The sequence below is a fragment of the Taudactylus pleione genome, unplaced genomic scaffold (genome assembly GCF_031769625.1).
Source record: "Taudactylus pleione unplaced genomic scaffold, aTauple2 ptg000006l, whole genome shotgun sequence".
Taxonomy (NCBI): Eukaryota; Metazoa; Chordata; class Amphibia; order Anura; family Myobatrachidae; genus Taudactylus; species Taudactylus pleione.
In genome coordinates, this window is record NW_028284409.1 from 20,811,937 (window position 1) to 20,836,214 (window position 24,278).

The 24,278-nt window shown below is 45.0% G+C and overlaps 1 protein-coding gene across 2 annotated transcripts in view; it reads right to left on the bottom strand.

Moving 5' to 3' along the window:
- Nucleotides 1-24,278, bottom strand: part of RSPH3 (radial spoke head 3) — a 49,402-nt gene that overhangs the window by 12,289 nt on the left and 12,835 nt on the right. For both annotated transcript variants that reach the window (XM_088451750.1, XM_088451749.1), the window contains exons 4-8: nt 16,236-16,377; nt 15,551-15,696; nt 13,720-13,923; nt 13,432-13,594; nt 2,140-2,226 (exon numbers count right to left, since the gene is read on the bottom strand). In XM_088451750.1, coding sequence (XP_088307876.1) covers nt 2,140-2,226; nt 13,432-13,594; nt 13,720-13,923; nt 15,551-15,696; nt 16,236-16,377 — 742 coding nt within the window. The remainder of the gene's footprint in view (nt 1-2,139; nt 2,227-13,431; nt 13,595-13,719; nt 13,924-15,550; nt 15,697-16,235; nt 16,378-24,278) is intronic.

Sequence of the window (24,278 nt, forward strand, 5' to 3'; positions counted from 1 at the left end):
CCCGCTGGTACCTCTAGTTCCCTTGCAAAATAAATATAAAAAAAAACACAACAGGACACACACACCAAATGTTTTAATCTTTTTATTACACATGCACTCACTCATTCACACACTCACCTGCACTCATACTTAGTTTGTCCCTAGCACCAGTTTGTCCCCTTGTCCAGTAGAATCCAGATCAGGACCTGTAAATAAAAATACTCACCTAATCCTTGGTTCCAGTCCTCATCGGTTCAAGTAGGAATCCACAGTCTTCTTAAAATAAAAAAAACTCCAAGACCGGATCCAGCAGACATAGGGCCTGATTCAGCACGGATCGCACGGCTGCGTTCGCACACACTCATTAGTGCTCACCCCTGTAATGGCGTTTAAACGCACAGGCACGTCTGCGTTTCTCTGACCACCCCCCTGTCACCACCATCAAACGGTCACTTCCTGTCAATCACTTCCCGATTGCTGCGGCCGGTTCGCACTGCAATGCATACGCATATTGCAAACATTGACCGGCTGCGTGCGAACGCAGCCGTACGATCCTTGCTGAATCAGGCCCATAGTACCATCCTCTAAGGACGGTACTTTGCCAATGATGCTACAGCCACTGCATTTCCCATAGAAATGCATTGGCTGAACGCTCATTGGCCGATAGAGGCGTGCTTCCGCCTCTCAGCCAATGAACGGTGTCCACTATTGAGTTTAATGGTGGGAACTGCCAGGTTACTAAAGTGCATTCCCAACCTCAGTTTTAGGTACAGTTGCCCTTCAATTTTAGGAATGTAACAGAAAACATAGGGCCTGATTCAGACCCACTCGCGAGCGGCTGTCCGCTCGCAAGTGGGTCGATGTTCTGGACTGGGCATGCGCACGACGGAGGGAGCTCCGTCGTGCGCATGCGCCAGACGCGACGAGCGAAGGAAAGTCCTTCGCTCGTTGTGTCCGATCAAAGGTGGCGTGCTGTCAATGTTGATTGACAGCACGCCCCCTTTGGTAGGCGTGCCCGGGGCGTGCCTCCCTGACGGGGGCGTTCCCACGGGAACGCCTCCCGTCAAAAGCCGGCCCACTGACATCACTAGTGATGTCAGTGGGAGTGATTTTGGCTCTGATAGAGCCAAAATCACTCCGGAACTTGCGGTTGAAAACCTCAACCGCAGGCTCCGGCTCGCAATTTCGATGGTCGCGATGGTCTCGACCATCGCGGCCATCAAAATGCACGCTCGTATAGCCTGTGGGTGGTGACCCACAGCTATACGAGCGTCCAGAAGGACGCTCCATTTTCATGGAGGCCGGCCCTCATTCAGAGCGTGCGCTCTGCTCAGAGCGTACGGCTCTGAATGAGGGCCATAATACATTGCTTTCGAAGCAATAGCTTTGTAAGTGGAAATTGTTATGGGTTAATACAACAACCACTTTGATGCAGCCAATATATGGCTCACTGGCAGCCACCAGAAAAAATGATTGTTCATTCTTATTGGTGGTGTCATGCAAACAGTGTAGGCAAATAAACCTTTTTATAGTAGTCCTAGAAAATAGCTCTCCAAATCATTGGCCTTGAATTGTTTAGCACACATGACATGACAATATAAGCTACAGTATGTACTTTACCAGGTAATTGTACTAGGCACAAGGAGCTCTTTTGCTTCCTAATGCACTGAATTCCACGGAAGAACTGCTATGGCTTTTCCCTAGTCTCAGTCAGTAGCATTACATTTAGAATGTCGACATAGTCTGAATGAACGACATACATTTGGTCAATAACAGACTGCCAACATGCCATAGTGCTGACAAAATCATGTCGGCATCTGTTTTTTTTTAATCATTTTAGGATTAGGCTGCGATTAGGTTTAGTGTTAGGTTATGGTTAGGGATACTCACCTCGCCAATGCAAAACCGCATTGCTGATATTGTAACTGTGCACATTTTACATGGATAATGTCTACATTTATTACCACAACAACATACAATGTCTAAATGATATAGTGACAACCATATTTAAGTCTCACTGGGAATGTAATAATTTACAAATCATTAATAATCATAATGTTTACTGGTCCAAAAGTCCTTTAAATAATACATTAGATTACATTCCTATATTACACAGCACTTCTAAAATGAACGCTTAGGAGTTACAAGTATACAACTTACTGTCAAGCATTGTTCTTCCCAAGTCATTCTTTTCTAGTATTTTCTCCACCTCGTCCATCAGCCATGGCATGAGTTCTGTCTCTACATCTGTTTAAAACACAGGTATTTGGTTATGTAGAAAGGAGTGAGGAAAGCCTCAAAAACCAAAATCTATCTGCATGTAAATAGAATATGCAGAGAACCAAGTATGTATATAGCCTTAAGAAATGCACATGAACCATATGAAATATTAAAAGTAAACATTTAAAGAACAATGATCCTGTAACCTGTATAAAATATATACAAAGTGGCAATATTATGCTAAGACATAATATCATGCTTTGGGAATACTGAGTTAATTTCCAAATGATAAACTTAATAAACACAGAGTGACCATACGTCTTATTTTCACTGGGACAATCCTGTTTTTTTTAACTTGTTCCACCTGTTCTGTCGGTTTGCCATTTTCTGTTGTAAAAGATTTACAACATTAACATATGCATATAAACAAAACAAATCACAATAAAAAAAATTCACTGTTTGGAACAGCAGTTCTCAACTAGTGGTGTGTGTACTAGGGTCAGGTGGTATGCCTGGGCTGCCCATAGCCAGCTGCTCCTAATGAGACAAATGCTTTCAGTTGCAAAGCAGAGAATAAAGAGTGAATGGGAGCAGCTGGCTTACATGTCATATGACCACAGCATAGCCAATCAGAGAAGGAGATGGTGAGACAGAGCAGAGCATTAGTGATGGTCACTGAATGGTTAACTATCGATGGTTAAAGTCGATGGTGCCATCAAAATTTTACATTGTGCAAACCATTGACGGTTTCTTGCCATCAATCAGTGAACATCCCTGCTTGTACTACACAGCAGGGCGGCTAGCCAATCAGGGAAGGAAACAGGTCTACTTGCTTCCAACGAAGGGCAGAGCAATGCGCCATTCCTCCTATGCCCACAATATAAAAACATTACTGCACTCTGCAATCAATGGCAAAACCATCGACCATCAGTTGCAATTTACTCTAAATGGTTGACCCTACACAGCTGGGGGGAGTCACTGACCACCGGTATGGCAGTAACAGCCAAACCCAAATTATGAAGGAGAGTGCACTAAATACAGAAAACAATATGTCAGCTGAACTACCTTACTTTCCTGCTGCAAACATCACCCAATCACAGGAACTGCAAAAACAAGCTAAACCAAATACAGCAGATAAAGGAATGGGGGTGGGAGATGATCAGGAACAAATAAGACCACTCCAGACAGACCTAAGTTTATATAAACAGCCTAAATCTAAACCCAGCCCCAATGTCCTTCCTCTAAGCCCACAGCAACTTTGTCAATCACAAACTCCTTTAACCCTAAAACCTGTAGTACACTGAAATAAAGGTTACAATTTGCTGCAACCTCGAGCGAGGTTTAACAGCCATCAGCTTTAAGCTTTCTGTTAGCCTTCTGCTTTGCAGATGTTCTTGGACAATTTTTTATTTTTATTTTATACAAACGTATAGGAGCACAGGAGTTGTTTGTTACCATTGGCAACATTGACAACCAGACAAATTGAAAAAATAAAAGTTGAGAGAGAACACGTCAAGTATTTGGAACAGTTAGAACAAAAAGGCACATGATTCTGTGCCCAACCATTATAAACTCTCTGTAAAAATGTTAAAACAGTTGTATTAACGTAGCAATATATTCAAATTAGATATCATTTACATTCATGTTGAAACATAGTTTAAGGGTATAGCTGTTATGTATTTTCTATAGAGAACATTTTATTCATGCAAATTTTTTTTCTTAATTAATGTTATTATAGATGGTGTCAGAAGTTAGAGCTGTCGCGCTGTTGTTTTTTCCCCATCAGTTTCAATTTCACTTTGCTGCAAAATATGCTATAACTGTTTTTTTTAACAGTTAGACTGGGTACACATGAGACGATATATCATCCGATATATCACTTTGAGGTAGATTTGAAAGATATATTAGGCACATCCTCTAATGTGTACGCATGATTGGCTGTACTGCATGGCCAATCACACAATATTGTGTGTGCGGCAATGTAGTTTATTAAAGGATGGAATGAGTGATCAATCATTCCGTCGTTCATTAAATTTTTTAGTGTGTACCGGCAATCTGGCATGATGGAGTGAAGGTAAATCGCCCCAACCATCGGCAAGATTGCTGGGTTAGGGGCTTATTCAGAGTTGCATGCTAGTCAGCTGTAACTGCACCTGCATTGCGTGCATGGTACTAAGGGGTTGATATATCAAGCAATGAAAAGAGTGGAGAACTGGACCAGTGGAGAAGTTGCCTATAACAACCAATCAGCTTTGAGGAAGCATTTATCAAGTAGATGCTGATTGGTTGCTATGGGACACTGTTATAACTGCTTGATACATCAGCCCCTAAATGTGGATATATGTATGCTAAGTGGTTCACATCTATGGGATTGCACTGCCCTTATGTCAGGGCTCGACAAATCCTGGGGGCCAGGTCACCATGGTGACCAGATTTTGCTGCATGGCACCAGATTTTACAGGGAGGGAGGAAGGGAGGAAGCAGATCTTTGGCAACCCCAGCAGAGATTCGTGGGTGTGCCAGCAGTATTGTGGTGGGCATTTCATGCACAGGAGTGCATGTGCCGAGTGTAGCTTGAGGTGACTGCTGTGTCTGTCCGCCCCAGCCTGCGCTGACTTTTGCAGTCAGACCCAGTCTGTGCTGACTTCTGCTGTCAGATCGAGTCTACGCGGATCCTCCAGTTCGTCCCGGTTGTCTGCTGTCACCTAACTTCGGTTGCTTAGAGCTCTTCCGTAAGAGGGTTTGTGCTTGGCCAGGGATTGCGGCTTCGGAGTGGTAGTGGTGTGGGCACAGGAAGGGGGGGGTGTTGTGCCCGGGGTGGGTAGCTGCTCAGTAATGTGGCTGCGGGGGAAGGGGGGCAGCTGCACAGCATTGTGGCAGAAAGAGATGGTTTGCCTATGGGTACTCCCTTATTGGTGTGGCCATGGAGGGTTGGTTGCCCGGGGGTAGGTGCTCAGTAATGTGGCCCCAAGAAGAACGTGGGGGGGGGGAATGTTGCCGGGGGTGGTACTTTCTGGCACTAATGTTTTATGTACACATGTGGTCCGTTATTTCTGGAGGGATGGGGGGGTGGAGCAGGAGAGCTGTGCAGAGCAATGAGAGGGCCTTCATTTTGCTACATCCATTCAACTGTGGCCCTTTTGTGGACTAGTATATAAATTGTTTAACAGCTGAATTACACACAGAGCTGTGCTCCTTACTCACTCCTGTAATTATTTTTTTTGCAGTGGTCTGGCTCCTACATTTTCACCCTAGCGCCCAGATTTTAGAAAAAAATTTCAAGCACTGCCTTATGTATACATTTGGTCTCTTAGCAATCATCATTATCAGTGTTCACTTGCAACAGCCCTGTCTGAAAACAGATCTCAGCGTAAGCACGACTCACCATAACACACTATGCCCTCTACATGCCCACAGTAAACTCAGCCTACATCTACATACTCACATTAAAGTGAGCCTATATATTAACTCCGCGTTACCACCCAGTTACATCACTTCAGCCACAAATAGAGATGCTACGGAGTTATGTATGACTCTGAATCACCCATACTTACGTACGCTCGGCTCAGGAGTAAGCGCAGGGCTAAAAAAAACAGTCAACAAGTCCAAATCAGGCTAATTGTATAAACAATAGGTTCCCAAACTCCGCTATAACAATCCAGGTTCTAAGGAAATCCATGCTCGAGTCCAGATGGTTAAATCAAATCGACTGAGGTATTAGATAAGTCACCTGTGCTCCAGCATGCTCAAAACGAGGACGGAGTTTGGGAACCTCAGGTATAAACAGAGGACGTGATATGCCAAAGTGATTCCAATAAAAAAAAAAAATCAAACAAAGAGGAATTTTATGTTTTGTAACATATTTTTGGTCTGCAAATCACCCCGAACCTCACCCCAAAACAAGCAATAACAGAGAGTATACCGACATCGTAAACATAGGTTCTTTAGTCATGTACCTCTATTGTACTAGTGTTAAAAACACTATTAAACACATTTATTTTATTGTGTCAATCTGATTTTATATTCATCAACAGGATTGGAGCACAAATTAATCCCAGTAACTGTTTCTAACTGTTTAATAATAAACAGTTGAAATCTCCTGCATGTTACAATGAATGCTCGTTTCTAGAGAAGGGAGAGTGTTTTTAAAAACCCAGGACTGATACAGGTGGCTTGATTCCTCTTTCGTCAGAAAGCCATATCAGAGCCTAAAAGCTGGTTATGGTTCATTCTTGTACGTAATTTATGATAAACAAAAATACAGCATCTGACCATGCTATATGTGTCTTCTATATACAAGGCCATAAACTCACTTATTGCCAGCTTCCCACCATGTATGGGCAATTCTCTTCCATCGCAAAAAAGAGAAATCTGAATATATAGTATATCAAGATTTTAAAAAGTAAGATTATGAACAAGTTGGCTAAGATACAGAAAGGAATATAAAATAAATAATGCCGTTCTATTTAAGATAGTATGAGGTATTTAGCTGGTGACCTTGTTAGCTTATGATATGGATGAAAGGCAAACAGCAGTCAGCAACCACAGTTCCAAGTGATACAAACAGAGCTTTAATGCTGACGTGGAAGAGGTCATCATGGTTCTACAAAACCTTACATGTCCTCCAACATACAAGGTGATTATTGTGCATGTCAGTCAACAGCAGACATTTATAAAATGGTTATAGTTACAGGAGAATACTGCATTATAGGATGTGCTTTCCACAAACCAAGTAGTAGAATGTGGGTATTGTAATTTGAAAAAATACATTAATTCTGAAGTGTGCTACGACAGTCTTTTTAGACCACTGTAGAAGCATTTACATTTCACAGCTAATTTGATTAATTAGAAAAAGCAGTTTTGGGTCTAATCACATGACCGGAAAGAGTTGCATGGCATCAGGAAGTAACATTTGCAACCAGGAACAGGGTCCTGTCTGTGACTGTTATTTCTGTTGCTTAAAATGTTCAAGGTACTTGAAAATACTTCCATGGTCCAGACGCATCATCTAGAACTGCTCTATGAATACAGGGAAACTTTGCCTTCTTACACTGTGAAGCAGAAGTGTTTGCAAATTGGTTAAAGTTTCCTAATAACGGTTGGTGTAATGTAGTGAATATCCGATGGAAGGCGATTCTGTGTGACAACAGGATGTGTCTGATGGGTACCATTTTCTCCTGATGCTCCATCCTGGAGGGTGGACAACTTTCACACCATCTTAATAAGATATCTGAAGTGATACAATTCACTCCAAAAGGTGTCTGTCTTGATATAGCCTAAAGAGCTAATGAAGTACATGGATGTCCATTTCACTCCCATCCAGTTTGATAACTCACTTCATGCTTCTTAGGCTCGGCATACACTGTCCAATTATTAGCCTGATCAGTCGTTTATCGTATGATCGGGCCGATAACTCTGGTCTACAAAAATAAACTTTTTTTCTTTCACAAGAACTAAATAAACAGGGGAAAACAGGAGATATGGTAAGAACTTACCTTTGTTATCTCCGTTTCTACGAAGTCCTTAGTGTCCACAGGGATACCTATACCTTGGGGTATAGGTCTTGGCTCCAGCCATGGGCACCACAGAGTTAAAAGATGTCCTCCCAGGATGCAATGGGCCCCCTCCTATACCCCGCCCCCAGGCCAAGGCACCTCATCAGTTTTAGTATCAAGCCATAGGCCGGGAGAGACGAAAAAGGAAGAAGAATGTCTGGAACACACAAGATTCACATTCTCATAGAAAAGGGAGACAGAAACTGGTGACCAGAACACCACCCTATGGAAGCACAGGGCGTCAGGGCGGGCGCCCTGAGGACCCTAAGGACTTCGTAGAAACGGAGATAACAATGATAAGTAATTACCTTATCTCCTGTTTTCTGCCTCAGGGTCCTTAGGGATCCACAGGGATACCTTGGGGATGTCCCAAAGCAGTATCCTTCAAGGGAGGGGACGCTCCTGTGACGAGAGTAGAATCTGCCACTCGAAGGAAGCATCCTGAGAAGCAAATGTGTCAAAGACGTAATGCTTGACGAAAGTATGGACAGAGGACCATGTGGCCACCTTACAAAGCTGAAGAGCTGAGGCGCCACGTCGAGCTGCCCACGAAGGTCCCACAGATCTTGTAGAATGAGCTTTCACAGAGGGTGGCACTGGAAGTCCCTCATGAGTGTATGCCTCAGAGATCGCCATCCAGATCCAGCGTGCCAAAGTCTGTTTATTGGCAGGCCAACCCCTCTTATGAAATCCATATAGGACAAACAAAGAGTCCGATTTTCTCAACTGGTACGGTCCACGTAAATCCGCAGAGCCCGTACCACATCCAAAGAAGCCTCACCAGCTGTGAGATCAGATGAATTAAAAGCTGGGACCACAATTTCCTCGTTAATGTGGAAACTAGCCACCACTTTAGGAAGGAATTCGGGACGGGTACGAAGTACCGCCCTATCTGAATGAAAAATTAGAAAAGGGGGGCGACATGAAAGAGCCCCCAAATCCGACACCCTTCTGGCTGAAGCAATAGCCAAAAGGAACACTGTTTTTGCCGTAAGCCATTTCAGATCCACAGAACCCAGATGTTCAAATGGAGGATCCTGTAGTGCCTTCAGGACCACAGCCAGATCCCATGGAGCTACCGGATGGACATAGGGAGGCTGGATGCGAAGGACACCCTGCATAAAGGTACGGATATCAGGCCGCGTAGCAATCCTTCGTTGAAACAAAACCGACAGGGCAGAAACATGCACCTTCAGTGAAGCAAGGCATAGACCTAAATCCAAGCCTGCCTGAAGGAAAGCCAACACTCTCGATATTCTAAACTTGCGAGGATCGTACGCTTTAGGGCGACACCACTCAAAATAGGTATGCCACACCCTGTGGTAAATTCTAGCTGAAGCCGGCTTACGAGCATGTAACATGGTATTGACCACCGCTCTAGAGAAACCCTTGGACCTCAAGATGGAAGCCTCAAGAGCCACGCCGTCAAAGATAGCCGACTCAGGTCCGGGTAGAGACAAGGACCCTGAGACAATAGGTCCGGCCTCTGAGGTAACAGCCAAGGAGTGTCGATGGATAGACACTCGAGATCCGAGTACCAACACCCTCTGGGCCACGCAGGGGCCACCAGCAGGATCTTGCCTCATTCCTGCCTGAACTTTCGAATTACTCGAGGCAGCAGGGAGAATGGAGGAAACAGGTACGTGAATTGGAAGTTCCATCGTGTCGACAGAGCGTCCACCAGGAACGGTCTTGCATGCTGCAGCGCCCTGAACACTGCTCGAATTTTCAATATATTGATTGGCAGGTCCGATTCCTCTGACGTCCACCGTCCCTGGAAGACGTGTGGGCCTGTCACAGCGCCCCAGCCCCGAAAGCAGGCATCCGTTGTTAGAAGGACCCAATCCAAAATCCAAAACGGACGTCCCCTGCTGAGATGAGACTTTTGTAACCACCACGTCAAAGACAGGCGCACTTCCGGAATGAGCCTGATCATCTGTGTCTTTATTCGACGGGGATTTCTGTCCCATCTGGACAGGATCAACATTTGTAGAGGCCTGGAATGGAACTGGGCATACTCCACCATGTCGAACGTTGACACCATGGAACCCAGTAACTTCATCGCTGAGAGAAGAGATACTCGGCGACTGCTTAGAACATTGCGTATCTTGGACTGCAACAGGGCTAGCTTTTCCTCCGTCAAGAAGATCCTCTGTTGCTGAGAGTCCAACAATGCCCCGAGATGGACCATTCTCTGAGAAGGAATTAGAGAGGACTTCTTCCAATTCACTATCCAGCCGTGAGCCTGCAATACAGATATTGTCAGTTGTAGATGGCTGCAAAGGACTTGTAGCGACCCTGCCAACAACAGAAGGTCGTTCAAGTAAGGTAACAGGCGAACTCCCTGCAACCGCAGGTGTGCCGCCATAACCGCCATTGCTTTTGTGAACACCCGAGGAGCCGTGGAAAGGCCAAACGGTAGAGCCTGAAACTGGTAATGGAGGTCCGACACTGGAAATCTGAGGTAACGCTGATGAACCCTGGCAATGGGGATATGCAGGTAAGCATCCTGAATATCCAGGGACACCATAAAATCCCCAGGTTGCATAGCTAAAACAATAGAATGCAGAGTCTCCATTCGGAACAGAGGGACCCTTAAAAACTTATTCAGGGACTTGAGGTTGAGTATAGGTCGGTATGATCCATTTGGTTTTTGAGCCAGAAAAAGGTTGGAGTAATATCCGGTCCGGTCCGGTCTCAGGGATAACGGAACAGGTTCTATTACTCCCATCTGAAGCATAGAACGCACAGACTCTTGGATCGCTAGAGCCTTCGTTGGATGTACGTAGCGGAATCCCAAAGGTTACCCACTAACACAACCTGTTCGCTGGTACCCTCAGAAGCAAATGACGCTTCCAAAGCGTCCGCCCACCTTTCCATAGCCTGGGCCACCCAGCAGACAGACAGCCATAGCTGGCCTAGATGCTCCTCCAGCAAGGGAATAGATAGACTTTAGGCACACCTCCACTTTACGGTCTGTAGTATCCGTCAGAGAAGACATATACATAGGCAAAGTTGCGCTCTTTACTAAGCGCGTCACGTGAGAATCCACCTGAGGAGGAGACTCCCATTTAGTGAAGTAATCTTCCGCAAAGGGATATGTACGAGCCAGACGCTTGTGAGGTTGAAACCTTTTTCCTGGAGATTTCCAGGCCTCCTCCATGTGATCAACTAGCTGAAGAGATAAGAGGGAATACTGCTGCAGCTCCTTTAACCTCTTTAAAATAAGCATGAGTAGGCGCTGCCGGTAAGTTGTCGTCCATAATTACCATGGCCGCACGGACTGCCCGTATGAGGCCTGGAATGTAAATACTAGACTTAGCCTCTGACCCTAATTGAGGAGTGTCAGTGTCCGAAAAATCTAAAATTTCGCCCTCATCAGACGAGCCGTCATCTTCATCATCCTGAGCAGATGGATATGACAATAACGGTCTTTTAGCAGGTCTAGCTTGATCCTGCTGAGAGCCCCGCACCCCAGAATCAGACAAACCTGGGTCAGCCTGATTAAGGACCTGTTGCGGGGGTCACTGCATTACTATCGGTCCTGGAACTCCCAGAACAGGAGACGGGACTACCGCCTGCTGTGCAAACCCCAATTGTGGAAACATAGGAGGGGCTGCAAGCCTATTTACCAGAACATTCAGGGCTTGTGCAAAACAAGCCCAAGGTGGCTCCTGAGAGGTGCTGGGTACAGCAGAGGTACTAGGGATGGCCAAACATGCAGCACATAACCCATCCTGAAGTACCGCCCCCTCCCCCACACCTGCTTTACATCTGGAGCAGGAAAATAGGAGAGGTGCTCCTCTAGCAGAGTCCTCACTGGACATAGTGGTATGTGACACTCCTCTCACAGAAATAAATCTAAAAACTGTGAGGTAAATTCCTACCCTGACAGTACTGGCACTGAGAGGGCTGGTCAGGAGGAAGAAATAGGGATAGCTAAAATGGCTGACAGGAGAAAGATCAGGCACACAGCGCTAGCATAAAGTCACATACAATGCAGAAAACCCTGCACTAAATCACATACACAGACTTACAGCCTGGCAGTGATAGCGCTACATACGCTGACCTTTACTGGAGGAGAGGTATGTAAGGGGCACCCCAGGCTCCGCACCCTGTCACCACAGCGTCTTGGGTCACATAAGATGGCCACCGGAGGATGAAGGGAGGCGGGCCTGAGGAGGGTCACTGCCTCAGCCCGCCAAAACCTTAATGTAAGGCGGCGGAGAGCAGTGATGGGGAGGAGCCTCCTGTGCGCTACAGGGAAGGCATCCTCCCCTGACAGGCCATTAAGCCCCCGGGATGCTGGAGCGTGTTCCGCAACGCTCCAGCCCCGTATCCCTGGTGGTCTAGTGGAGAGCGCAGGCATCCGCGTGGCTCCACTATACTGCCGTCCCCAGGGAGCCCCCAGCCCTGGGGACACCAGATTGTGATTCAGCGGGCGCCTAAAGCAGACGCCCGCTGCTTACCTTATGCAGCCCCTCGTAGATCCGGCCACAGTCCAAGGCCCCCGGGGGTTCCGCTAGCTGGAACCCCCAAGAGCCCGCCGAGCTCCCCGCTACCGGTGTCGAAGCGGTAGCATGGACGTCCGCTGGACAGTCCTATGCTACTGCTCTTGAAGATCTTCAGGGGCTGTTATACACAGCCCCCCTCTGCGATGACCGGCTCCCGGCCGGGCACCTACTGAAACTGAGGTGCCTTGGCCTGGGGGCGGGGTATAGGAGAGGGCCCGGTGCATCCTGGGAGGACATATTTTAACTCTGTGGTGATCATGGCTGGAGCCAAGACCTATACCCCAAGGTATAGGTATCCCTGTGGATCCCTAAGGACCCCGAGGTACAAATATGGTTTGTATGCCCTTGTATGTCTGTCTGTGTGTGTATGACAGGCCATAAAGAACACTAAAATGTGAAAAAAATCAAAGTAACGGTCACAAACACACTATGCCTGATGGAAAAATTAATCACATATTTGAATTCAGAATTTAAAAGTGCACTAGAGCCACTATTCAGTGACCAGTGTAATTGAACAGTGTATTGCTGCGTTCCGACAATTGGTCGGGCTTATCTTACAGTGTATGCACTGCCGCGGCCAACTGCCCATCATTTACCCTGCTCCTTCACAGGGGAGGAATGGGGAAAGGTTTCCTCTCTAGGGGAGGAACGCAGATATTGTGGCCATGCCATGTTAAATGAATGGTAGACATTTCCTAGTCAAATAGTAATCTCTTTAACTTGTATCTTAAAAAATGCCCATAGCTTCTGTCGACACGTAGTTTGTGAATGTTGAGCAGAGAACACTATAAATCCTGTAGAATATGGGGATGATGTGAAGTGGAACATACGTGGATCATATCCTGTCAGAGTTTGCATGCTCAGAAATGGGCATGATGCAGAGATGTAAGCATTCCGGTGACATCGAATTTCTTACCATCGAAGAGGCGAAACAGATTTGTAAAGGTGCGTCTCATACAAGCAATGTTCAGTGAGAGTGTGTTCCCACAAATGTGGCCTATGCAGACCTCAACATCAGCCTAAACACCCCTTGTAGGAGGCAAATATCTTGCACTTCGTATAAGGCAGAATGATGATGATAGTAGCATATCAGGTACACACAGATGCGATCGGCTGCAGAAACAGTGAATTATTTAAAAAATATACATTTTGAAAACACAAACCTCTTTCCATAGGGTCATAGAAATAGCCATTGTCCCTTAAACTGCTAAATACGGATGGAATAAGATCAGTCAGGTATTGCTGTGCGAACGCCCTAGCTGCCACTTTCTCTGCAGTCTCCTTTTCTTTGAGGAGCATTTCACGTTGCTGCTGTTTGCGCCGCTCCTGCAAAGAATAGGGCAGTGATCTGTACATTGAGCTTTTTGTTAGGATGTTTTAGGACTATATATACAGGACTGGGTGGATTTGTACAAGAACCATAGTTACTGACTAAAGATAAAGCATCTTACCTTCTCCTCCCTGTGCCGCCTCTCTTTCTCTTCCAGCCGCTGGGCCTCTGCAAGCTCAGCATTGCGTAGCTCCTCAAAAGCTCGCTGCTGTGCCCTTAGGTTTGCCAGCTCCTCTTCTTCCTTTACTTCCAGCAGAGCCTGTTCAATTGTTTTTCCAACCAACACTTCCAATATTGGTTTTACCTCCAGGTCAAAGTCAAAAAGCTTTAAAAAATTAAAAAAAGGTAATATCATTTACACAATGGCTGATCAATACCACGTGTGCAATACAATAGATAATAAGTATTATGTGGATTATGTAAGGGGAGTCGGTGCATTCGTTGATTATTTTACTTTGGCGTACTACAAGTCCCAGTAGGTTTTCTCAAGTGCCAGCATGGTCTGGCATTTGTAGTACTACAACCACCAGGATACACCGTCATGTAAATGTGGACTGAGCAATCTAGGATCTGTAGTGAACCAGGGGTGTTGGAAATAGCCATAGTGCTGTCAGCACAAAGTTGATTTTAAGTTTGTGGGTGGGGGCATTCCCCCAGAAAATACAGTTCCATGCTGACCAGCCTTAGCCTGGTGAGCATTATGGAAGGAGAACCCAATGCTGCATGTTTTTCAGCTATAGTGCCACCAATCCTGTCTGGCATAGTCTGGTGTAGGAAGGAAGAATCTCAGGATGATCACACACATTTTGTGCCGATTTCATCAGTGGGCTATGTACATTAGTGATGGTTGCACCTTTTGGGAAGGGGGGGCATGCTGTGTTTTTATAATTTATTATTACAACAAGGGATTCAGTATGATGGGTTCTAATCCCGACAGCAGCAGCCCGACAGAGAAGGAAATCCCGATCGTCTTTAGGGCAAGTATAACTAACCTAATTTCCCCCCCTAACCGTCCCTTAGGGGTGCCTAACCCTAACCTCCCCTCCAAGTGCCTAACCCTAATCCCCCCCCTAAGTGCCTAAACCTAACCCCCCCGACCCCGCAGCCTAAACCTAAGTCCCCTGGGGGGGTGCCTAACCCTAACCTTCCCCCCCGGGGGTGCCTAACCCTAACCCCCCCTTCCCCTAGCCTAAACCTAACCTCCCAGGGGGGGTGCCTAACCCTAAGACCCCTCCAGAAGCCCCTTACCTAACCCTCCCCCTCCCCACGGCTGTCCGCGCCCGGCTTACCTTCGATCGGTAAGCCAGGTGTCGGGCTCCCGGCATAGGTCTAATGACAGGTGTCAGAATATCGACGCCTGTCATTAATGCCTTGCTGGGATTAGACAGTCGGGAAGCCGGCGGTCGGGATTACGTCCGTCGGCTTCCCTACAGCAAGATCTTCAGATCAGAGATGTTCATCATCAACACAGATCTCGCCACAGGGACATCAAGAGAGGTTTACTCCAGGGTAGCATGTTTGAGTCCTTGCTAAGACCCTTATTAGATGCAGAACTGCAATATTTGGTCTCTAATTATACAGGAGAACTAAAAAAAAAAATACAGTACAGAGTTATATTATGGGCTAATATTGAACATGTAAACATAATACTGGGAAAAATTATGAAAAATTGTTCTCTTGTGATACTTTCCATAACTGTATGTACGTAAAATAAAATGTGATTGATTTTAATATGTCACCAGAAGAAACCACTATGAGTCCCAAAAAAAAAAAAAAAGTATAAAATTTGTTTGGCTAGAATAATAAATTAAAACGTTATTTCTGACATAACTAATGTACAGCAAAAGCATGGAAATGGGTCCATTCCCAGAGGGAGGAGCAAGTGTCCCTGGTCTTGTTGCGGTTAAATAATGCAAAACAACAATTAGCTTCAAGAAAGAAATGCCAATTACTTCTCCTTCCAGGATTTGAGTTGCTACATCAGCCCCAGTCTTAGCTGGGATGAAGAGAGGTGTAGGTGGTCTATCCAGGAAAGCATCTGTCTGGCACTCCGTGTCCTTCTCCTCAATGCGATCGCTGAGCTCTTCCAGGTACAGCTCTGGAAAAACGGTAACATAGATTACATTATGTGGTTTGTTTTTCTACAGCTTACACAAACAATCCACTTTTATTAATAACTATATTATGCTTATAAATGGTCCAGAGCCTTGTTTACAGGGTGAGAAATGAAAAGCTCAGGGTCATCTTACAGCATCAGTTAAAAAGTTCGAAACCAATCGTGGACAGCACAGTGGCACAGTTGTTATCATTGCACTCTCACAGCACTAGGGTCATTGGTTTATTTCCAACCAGAGTCCTATCTATGCAGTGTTGGTATGTTGTCTCTGTGTTTGTGTGTGTTTCCACCAGGTACCCCAGTTTCTTCACACACTGCAAAACCATACTGGTAGGTTAATTTGCTTCTGAAATTAACCCTTGAGTATATGTAGGTTTGTCCCTGTGGTAGGTAATATAGATTGTGAGCTGCACTGGGGCAGGGAATGATGTGAATGACTAAATATACTCTGTAAAGCACTGCAGAATATGTGTGTGCTATATAAACAATTGTTAAAAATTCAGACCTTTTATTCTTCTAACCTGTCTGCACGTGTATGTGTTTCCTGCCCTCTACAGGCTCCGGTGTCCTGGGCCTCAGCAGTTCCTTGGCACGTTTCTTGGCCAGTGCTCTCCTCCGTGCCTCCTGGTTCCTCTGAATCTCCACTGGATCTGGCTGAGCAGACTAAAGCGCAAATAGTAAGTAATCAGTGACCTGTGTTCTACCATAAATATTAACGTCAAGTGCAGGGGTGTAACTAGGTATTTGTAAGGGACCCTATGTACCACTCAATGGTGAAAAATGTATATAACACATGTAACTGTGACAAGGAAGATGGGCCCCCCTATCAGCTTTGGGCCCCGTAGCAGCTGCACCCCTTGCACCTATGGTCGTCACGCCCAAGTGCATAATACGATGTCAGATTTTTATTCTGAAGCAAGCAATGTTACTATTAAATATTCAGAACACACTACATTTTCTATTGTATACATAGATAGTGTGACTGCTGACTATGCAGCAAAATGTGAATTACTATTTAATATTATTTTTCAGGCACACTAAAAAAAAAACCTGGCTTTTCTATGTTAAAATGAAAATGACACAATCCACATTGTAAGATCCAATTGTTTAGTGGCAAAGTACGAGTTACAGTGATCTCATACAGGGTGTAGGTCTTTCCTTATCTCTAATAGGATTACATAAAACCAAAACAAAATACCCAGGAATAGCAACCAGTCTTCCTCGCTGCTGTGTCACGTAACCACTCTGATACTGTTACTATAATTGTCTCCGCACTATGTGGCCTGAGTCATGAGCTGCTCATTATCTCCTGCAGCAGAAAGGGTTTTATTTCATATTTACCAAAGGTCTCTCTCTGGAAATAAGGCTACAAACTTTAGATTGATCAAAATCCATTGACAGAAGTTAGCTCCTTCATAGGGATGCATACAATTACTGTGGGTTATTAAGCAATAGCCATCAATAAAGTGCATAACATGATCATCTACTGTAAGCAGTGTTCTGTGCCTTATACAAAGCACATGGCTTGTGCTTTTATTTTGAATCATAACTCCTTGTAGGTCTCTAATTCCCATATATTCTGTTTTCATTTGTGTAAGGATCACCTCAATCAACTACCCTGCATAATATGACAGCACTTTATATATAAACAATAATAATATAATGTTCTAATTATCTTGTACAGGTCGTCCATTTTTGGACAACTCGTCTTAACAAAATCATCTCCCTTTCATGTAGCATATAGGTCCTTCCTCATTCCTGGCCATAGCTTTAAGGAGCAATTCTATACCCTTTATTCTGAGACAGACTAAAGGTGCCTACACACTTGGCGATGTGCTCACGATCCGACATTGTGTCCGATTTCCCCTTGAACTCTCCCCAGCAGCTCCCCGGCAGTCGTGGGCACGATTGGTGTTAAAAACTGTCCAATGTGACAAACGATCTATCGTGCCTCCTAACTATTCCAGTGCATCGTGACCCAGATTGTCAGATTTGCCCTACAGCACGGCAGATCTGAAGATGCGATGTACGACCTGCGGAGATGCGCATCGGCATCGTGATCGTGAGTGGACACTCACGATTTGGGCATATTTTACACGATTTGTCGTAACGATTGGTGCATGACTGGTGCCCAGGATGTAAGGCAGAGGTTGGCGGCACAGCCACTGCATTGAGGACAACTGCTTACTTTGCTACATAAAAAAACACAGGCTGCATCCTAATGACGCGCCTGGAACCTAACTTTTGTTCTGGGACGTCACGTGACTGGAGGGTGCCGGCCCAGGGTTTCCCTGGAGGGATATTTGGATATGAAGTAGTTAGGTGGCTAATACATGTATATGTGGTGAATAGTAGTGTATTGCTTCAGTGTTTCTTAGCTTAATTTACATTATAAGGACAAATAAATATATTGCCGATTGGAAATTATATTATATGAAAACTTACCTCAAAGTTGTGAAAAATATATAAAAGCCACTGATACACAGTCATAGAACTTTTCAGCGACTTCTTTTATAGACCTATGAGTTATACCATTAATTATTATCATTAGTTTTCAGAGATGGAAAGAGTGGAAGATTTATAGACACCACAGACAAAGTCTGGGAAAATAAAGAAACTCATTTGATCACTTTGTATATGATTATGCGACAGTAAATACTGAAGTTCTGTGTTATGGAAAACACACAAGTCCATTTCCTCGCCAGTTAATATATGACCTTGATCATCACCATTGGGAGTAAATGTAAACACTTTCCTTTAGTTTTCCTCATGCATACGCACTGCCTGCCAGGAAATAAATGCGGATCTCCAACTGTATTTAGAGTTTAAGGCATTTATACAGCCGCACAGCCCCTATCCATTTGCTTGAAAAAGTAACCTCATCACTATCAGCTCATGAATGCACAGCCCTATACCTGGTGCAAGAGATCTGTCAGAAATCAGACGGTTGTCTGTGTAGCCTAAGTGCACTATAATACAAACATTCTCTAATACTCTGCTGTTGATCTGTGTACACTCATCTCTGCATAGCCCTCAGTACCACCTACATGCACACAATATTCCCTCAGGACCCTCAGAGTAGATGTGAATGCCCAGTTGCCCCAAGTTTCACTCATTCAGCCACAAGTTGGGAAGCGGCTTACATGCATTCAAATCGCTCGTAGTTGCTCATAGTTGTGTATGGTTAGCTTGGAGACATGCGCAGTGTGAAAATTTGCAGGTCTGTCCATAAAACAACGAATCTGTCCCTAACTCTACATTGCTCTGTACGGAATGGGTATGTAATGGCGACTGTCGGGATGCCTCGTGTCAGAATACTGACAGCGATATCCCGATGGTTGGTATACCGACAGGAGTCGGGTAAGTATACTTACCCTCCCCCCTTCCTGCCCTAACCCTCCCTTCTTGTAGCATAACCCTAAACCTCCCCACCCCGTACCCTCACCCTCCCTGTTAGTGCCTAAACCTAACCTCCCTCCCTTAGTGCCTAACCCTAACCCCCCCCCAGTGGTGCCTAACCCCAACATCCCACCAAAAATCCTAACTCTAACCCCGCTATACTCCCTAAACCTAACCCTCCACCCCTGTGCGGCTAATGCTAAGGGCGCCCCGGACTTACTTTGTTCAGGCTGGCGTCCTTTGGCATTCCGGCATCAGGATTAAAAAAGGTGTCGGTATTTCAACGCTTATCTTAAGTCCCTTGTCGGGATTTCGATGTCAGTATTGAGACCAGCGGCATTGCGGCCGCCAATCTCATAACTACATCCCCTCTGTACGCAACTAAATCTTTTGCCACAACATAAATCACATAAACCCACCATTACCATATTTATTTGAAGGCTACTGAATAAGTTACATATACACACACATATATTATATATATATATATAATTTGTGAAAAGGATAACATACGCTGGATTAAAAGGTTCCAGCAGTTCCTTTATTCTCAGGCAGGTGAACAGCATCAGGTAAATTTCGTACTTCACAGCATGGCAGTTTACAGTTCACAAGCAAGTTGGTAACACATCCATATGACTTTCTATCATAATCCCACAACCCCAGCCTATTGTCCGGGTGACTGATTCACCATCGGAAGCATTGTGGATTTGCACTGACACAACTTTAAAGATAACAGGTGCTGCTAAGTAGCTTTGCTTTGTGGCTTAAAATTGATCCCAGGAATACCTGGACTGAATCTCATTACAATGCTGTTTATTGCTCCATCTCTGCACAAACCTGCTGCTCCACATTAACCTCATGTGAAAGCATGTTGTCCCTGTCACACTTCTTCCCCCTTAGCTTAAATCACCCTGGTGAATCTAAAACTTTTTTAGGCAAGCTCTCTGCCTCACTCACCTCTATTTGTGTTATCCAATCGGAACACAATCGTCTACAACTTTCCAGAGCTCGCATTCCACCCCCTCTTCCTCCTCTAGCTTCACCATATGGTTGCTCAGAGGTTCGGGACCCACAAATCTTCTGGAAAGAGCATCAGCATTGAGGTGCTGTTTCCCTGGTTGATGCTGTACCTCAAATTTGAATTGCTGTAAAGCCAAAAATCAGCAGGTAACACGGGCATTCACTTTGTGTGCATCCACTGTAAGGGATCTGTGACTAGCTGGAATTCTTGCCCCAACAGATAATATTTTAGCGACTCTACTACACACTTAATCGCCAAGCACTCCTGTTCTATAGTTGAGCACTTGCGTTCTCTGGGCAGCAATTTCCAGCTAAGATAGAGTATGGGTTTCTCCTCCCCACCTACCTCCTGGGAAAGGACTGCTCCTAAGCCTGTCCCAGAGGTATCTGCAACACAAACTGCTTCTTATAAAGTCAGGAGCTTGCGAAACAAGTTTTACACTCAAGGCTTCTCTTAAATCCTGCCAAGCAGTCTCTGCTGGCCTAGACCACATTAACTGGTCTGGGGGTTGTTTCTTAAGGCACTCAGTCAGTGGAGCCGCCCTAGTGCAAAATCACGTATGACTCTGCGGTAATAACCCACCAGACCAAGCAATGTTCTGAGTTGTGATTTACATTTGGGTTTAGGCCAGGTGAGGACTGCTTCCATTTTACTGGGCTGAGGTTTCACCTGCCCTCTGCCTACGATATATCCGAAGTATTTTGCCTCCACCATTCCAATGGCACATTTCTCAGGGTTAGTGGTAAGCCCATGTGCCCGTAAAGACTGTAACACTGCCTCTATCCTTGGAAGGTGTGACTCCCAGTCAGAGCTAAAGATGACAATGTCATCTAAATATGCAGCAGCATACTTCATGTGGGGCCGAAGCAACTTATTCATAGCCCTCTGGAATGTTGCTGAGGCTCCATGCAAACCAAAAGGCAGCATTTTGTACTGGAACAAGCCCTCTGGGGTAGAGAAGGTAGTTTTTGCTTTAGCAGCTTCAGTCAAAGAAATTTGGCAATAACCTTTTGTCAACTCAAGAGTGGTGAGATACTGGCTTTTTGCTAGATTCTCCACCAGCTCGTCAACCCGGGGCAATCAAAAGGAGAAACTTTATTTAACTTGCGAAAGTCATTACAGAATCTTAAAGCCCCCGAAGGTTTAGGCACTAAGAGAATGGGGTTATTCCATTCACTGTTTGACTCCTCTATGACCCCTAAGTGCAGCATCTCGTCCACCCCTCATTTTACCACTGCCCGTTTTGCCTCAGGTATGCGATAGGATCTCTGCTTTATTTTCACCCCGGGAGAGGTAACAATATCAAGCTGTATGAGTTGGGTCTTTCCTTAAATAGCAGAGAATACATCTTGGTTTCATGCTACTAAGCTCACCACTTCCTGACCTCATTGGGTACCTGACAGTCTGGAATTTTCTTTGCCACTAAAGAGGGCTGACTGGCACTTACTTTCCAAAGTTTTAAAAGATTTACATGATAAATTTGTGCCTCCTTCCTTCTACCCTCCTGTCGTATCCTGTAGTTTACAGGTCCCATCGCCTCTATGATCTCATAAGGGCCTCGCCATTGAGCATACAATTTGCTTTCAGTAGTAGTCACAAGCACAAGAACCTTGTCTCCTGGTTTGAAAGACCGGTCGACTGTGGCAATGCCGTAATTGCGTTTCTGACGCTGTTGAGCTCTGTTCATATGTTCATTCAGTAGTGGCGCAATCTGCCTTAACCGGCCATACAATTGGAACACAAACTGAACGATATTAGCATGACTGTTGCTCCCACCCTTCCTTTAAAACCTCTAAAATCCCTCTAGACTGCCTCCGATAGAGGAGTTTGAAGGGACTGAACCCCGTGGAGGATTGGAGCACCTCTCGAACTGCAAACATTAAATAAGGCAGGAGTAATTCCCAATCTCGCTTTTCTTTTCACACGCCCTCTTTACCATCTGTTTAAGAGTCTGGTTAAAGCGTTCTACTAAGCCATCTGTTTGCGGGTGATAAACTGAGGTGGTAATTCTATCTACCCTTAATAGTCGGCACAAATCTTTAATTTAGATACAAAAGGGGTACCTCGATCCGTCAGCACCTCTTTTGGTATTCCCAAATGAGTAAATAGCATCAATATCTCCCGGGCAATAGTGCTAGAATCATATTACGTAGCAGTATGGCCTCCGGGTACCTTGTGGCGTAATCTACAACCACTAATATGTATTGATGACCATGAGAAGATTTTTCCACCAGCCCTATCAGATCCATACCAATTCTCTCAAAAGTACAGAAATTACATAGAAGGGAATCAAGGATACCCGAAACCCTGGCAGGGGTGCTGTCTTTTGACACACTGGACATTCCTGACATTTTTTTTACTGCTGCATGAATACCTGGCCAAAAGAATCTTAACTAAATATGCTAGAGAGTTTTCTCCTCCCCTAAATGGCTACACCACAGGTGTGTATGAGCCGCCTCAACACCAACTGCTTGTGTTCCTGGGGAACCAACAATTGGTCTACTCTCTTACCCTGCAAATATGTTTTACGATATAACAAATAACTTTTCAATGCAAAGTATGGTACACCTTCTGTTGGTGAAGCCGTGATTACCTTACCATTTATCTCTACAACATTTTCAAATGTGTTTATCAAGTTCCCATCATACTGTTGGTCTTGGCCAAAGTTCTGTAAAGAGACTTCCTTGCCGATGGGAATCCACTTTGCCTCTGTCTCACTCCCCTCCTGCTGCTCACTGGCCAAGGAAGGTGTTACAGTCACCAGACTTTGGTATACTGCAGAGCTTGGCTCTTGGGACACCTCTAACGTGGTCCATCTGCTGTCATCATGCCAAGCAACCACCAATGGGTAGGGTGGTCTGGTGGCTACCAGCTACAGAGATCGCCCTTTTATCACTACCCGGAGGTGTACTCGGGGCATTCTTCTACATGCCCATGTACACATAGAATCTTTACCGGGGGTAGCACCTGATCAGCCCCGGGTGGAACCAGGTTGGCAGAGATGATAGTTCATTCACTGCCAGTATCCACTAAGGCCCCAATCTCCCGGCCTTCCACTTGCACCATCAAACTAAACAAGGTGGTTTCCGCTGGGGAAATGCTTACAGCAGCCATGCTGACCACCAAACGAGTTGTTTTTCCAGCCCTGTACACAGGCCCCTGGGTCCAGGAGGGCCCACACTGCACACCCTGCACCCAGATTTCTAATACTTACCTCTCTAGAGTCCCACACCAGAGCGATCAGCTCTGTGAAAATCGCCTGGAAAATGGATGTCGCAGCCCAGAGTTCACTGCTATGGCGCTGTGCTCAGTGCACTGCCGGCCACCAGAGAGAGAAGAGGAGGCCCTGGACAGAGACTGCACAGGCACCCTCCCCTCTTAATACACCCCTGGCCCAAGCCTATCGTCCAGGATACTGATTCAACATCGGAAGCATTGTGGATTTGCACTGACACAACTTTAAAGACAGATAACAGATGCTGCTAATTAGCCGTGCCTTGTGGCTTACAACTGATCCCAGGAAAACCTGGACTGGATCTCATTAGCATGCTGTTTATATCCACCTCTGCACAAACCTGCTGCTCCACGTTAACCTCATGTGAAAGCATGCTGTCCCTGTTATATATATATATATATATATATATATAAATATAAACCACAAGTGAGCAGCACTCCTCAATATGTGCAAATCACTGCAATAAATACCTCAGATCTGGTGCCTTCCAAATAGCTGTCAAAGAAGATGTCATATATCCATGTTGGCGGCACTCAGGAAAAAAAGACAGACTAGCAGGGTGAGTAACCGACGTTTCAATGCTGTACCCTGACGAAAATGCACTACCCAATACAGCATGGATAATATATATATATATATATATATATATATATTATACATATATTCAGGTCGTATGTCTAACTATATTATATGTAAATTGTAAAGTTCAGAGCAGATCATTTGAAACACAATTTGCATATAAGATAAGAGTATTGTATAATAAAAGTGAATTTCCTTACTTCTTATGATAATTTATATCTTCCTTTAGTGTTAGAGACTCATAAACAGTTTGATAAAAAAAAGTGTGTGTCCTGAACTGATTAAGGCCTGTAATAAATGTACAAAAAGTGACTCGTCTCAGTAGCTTCT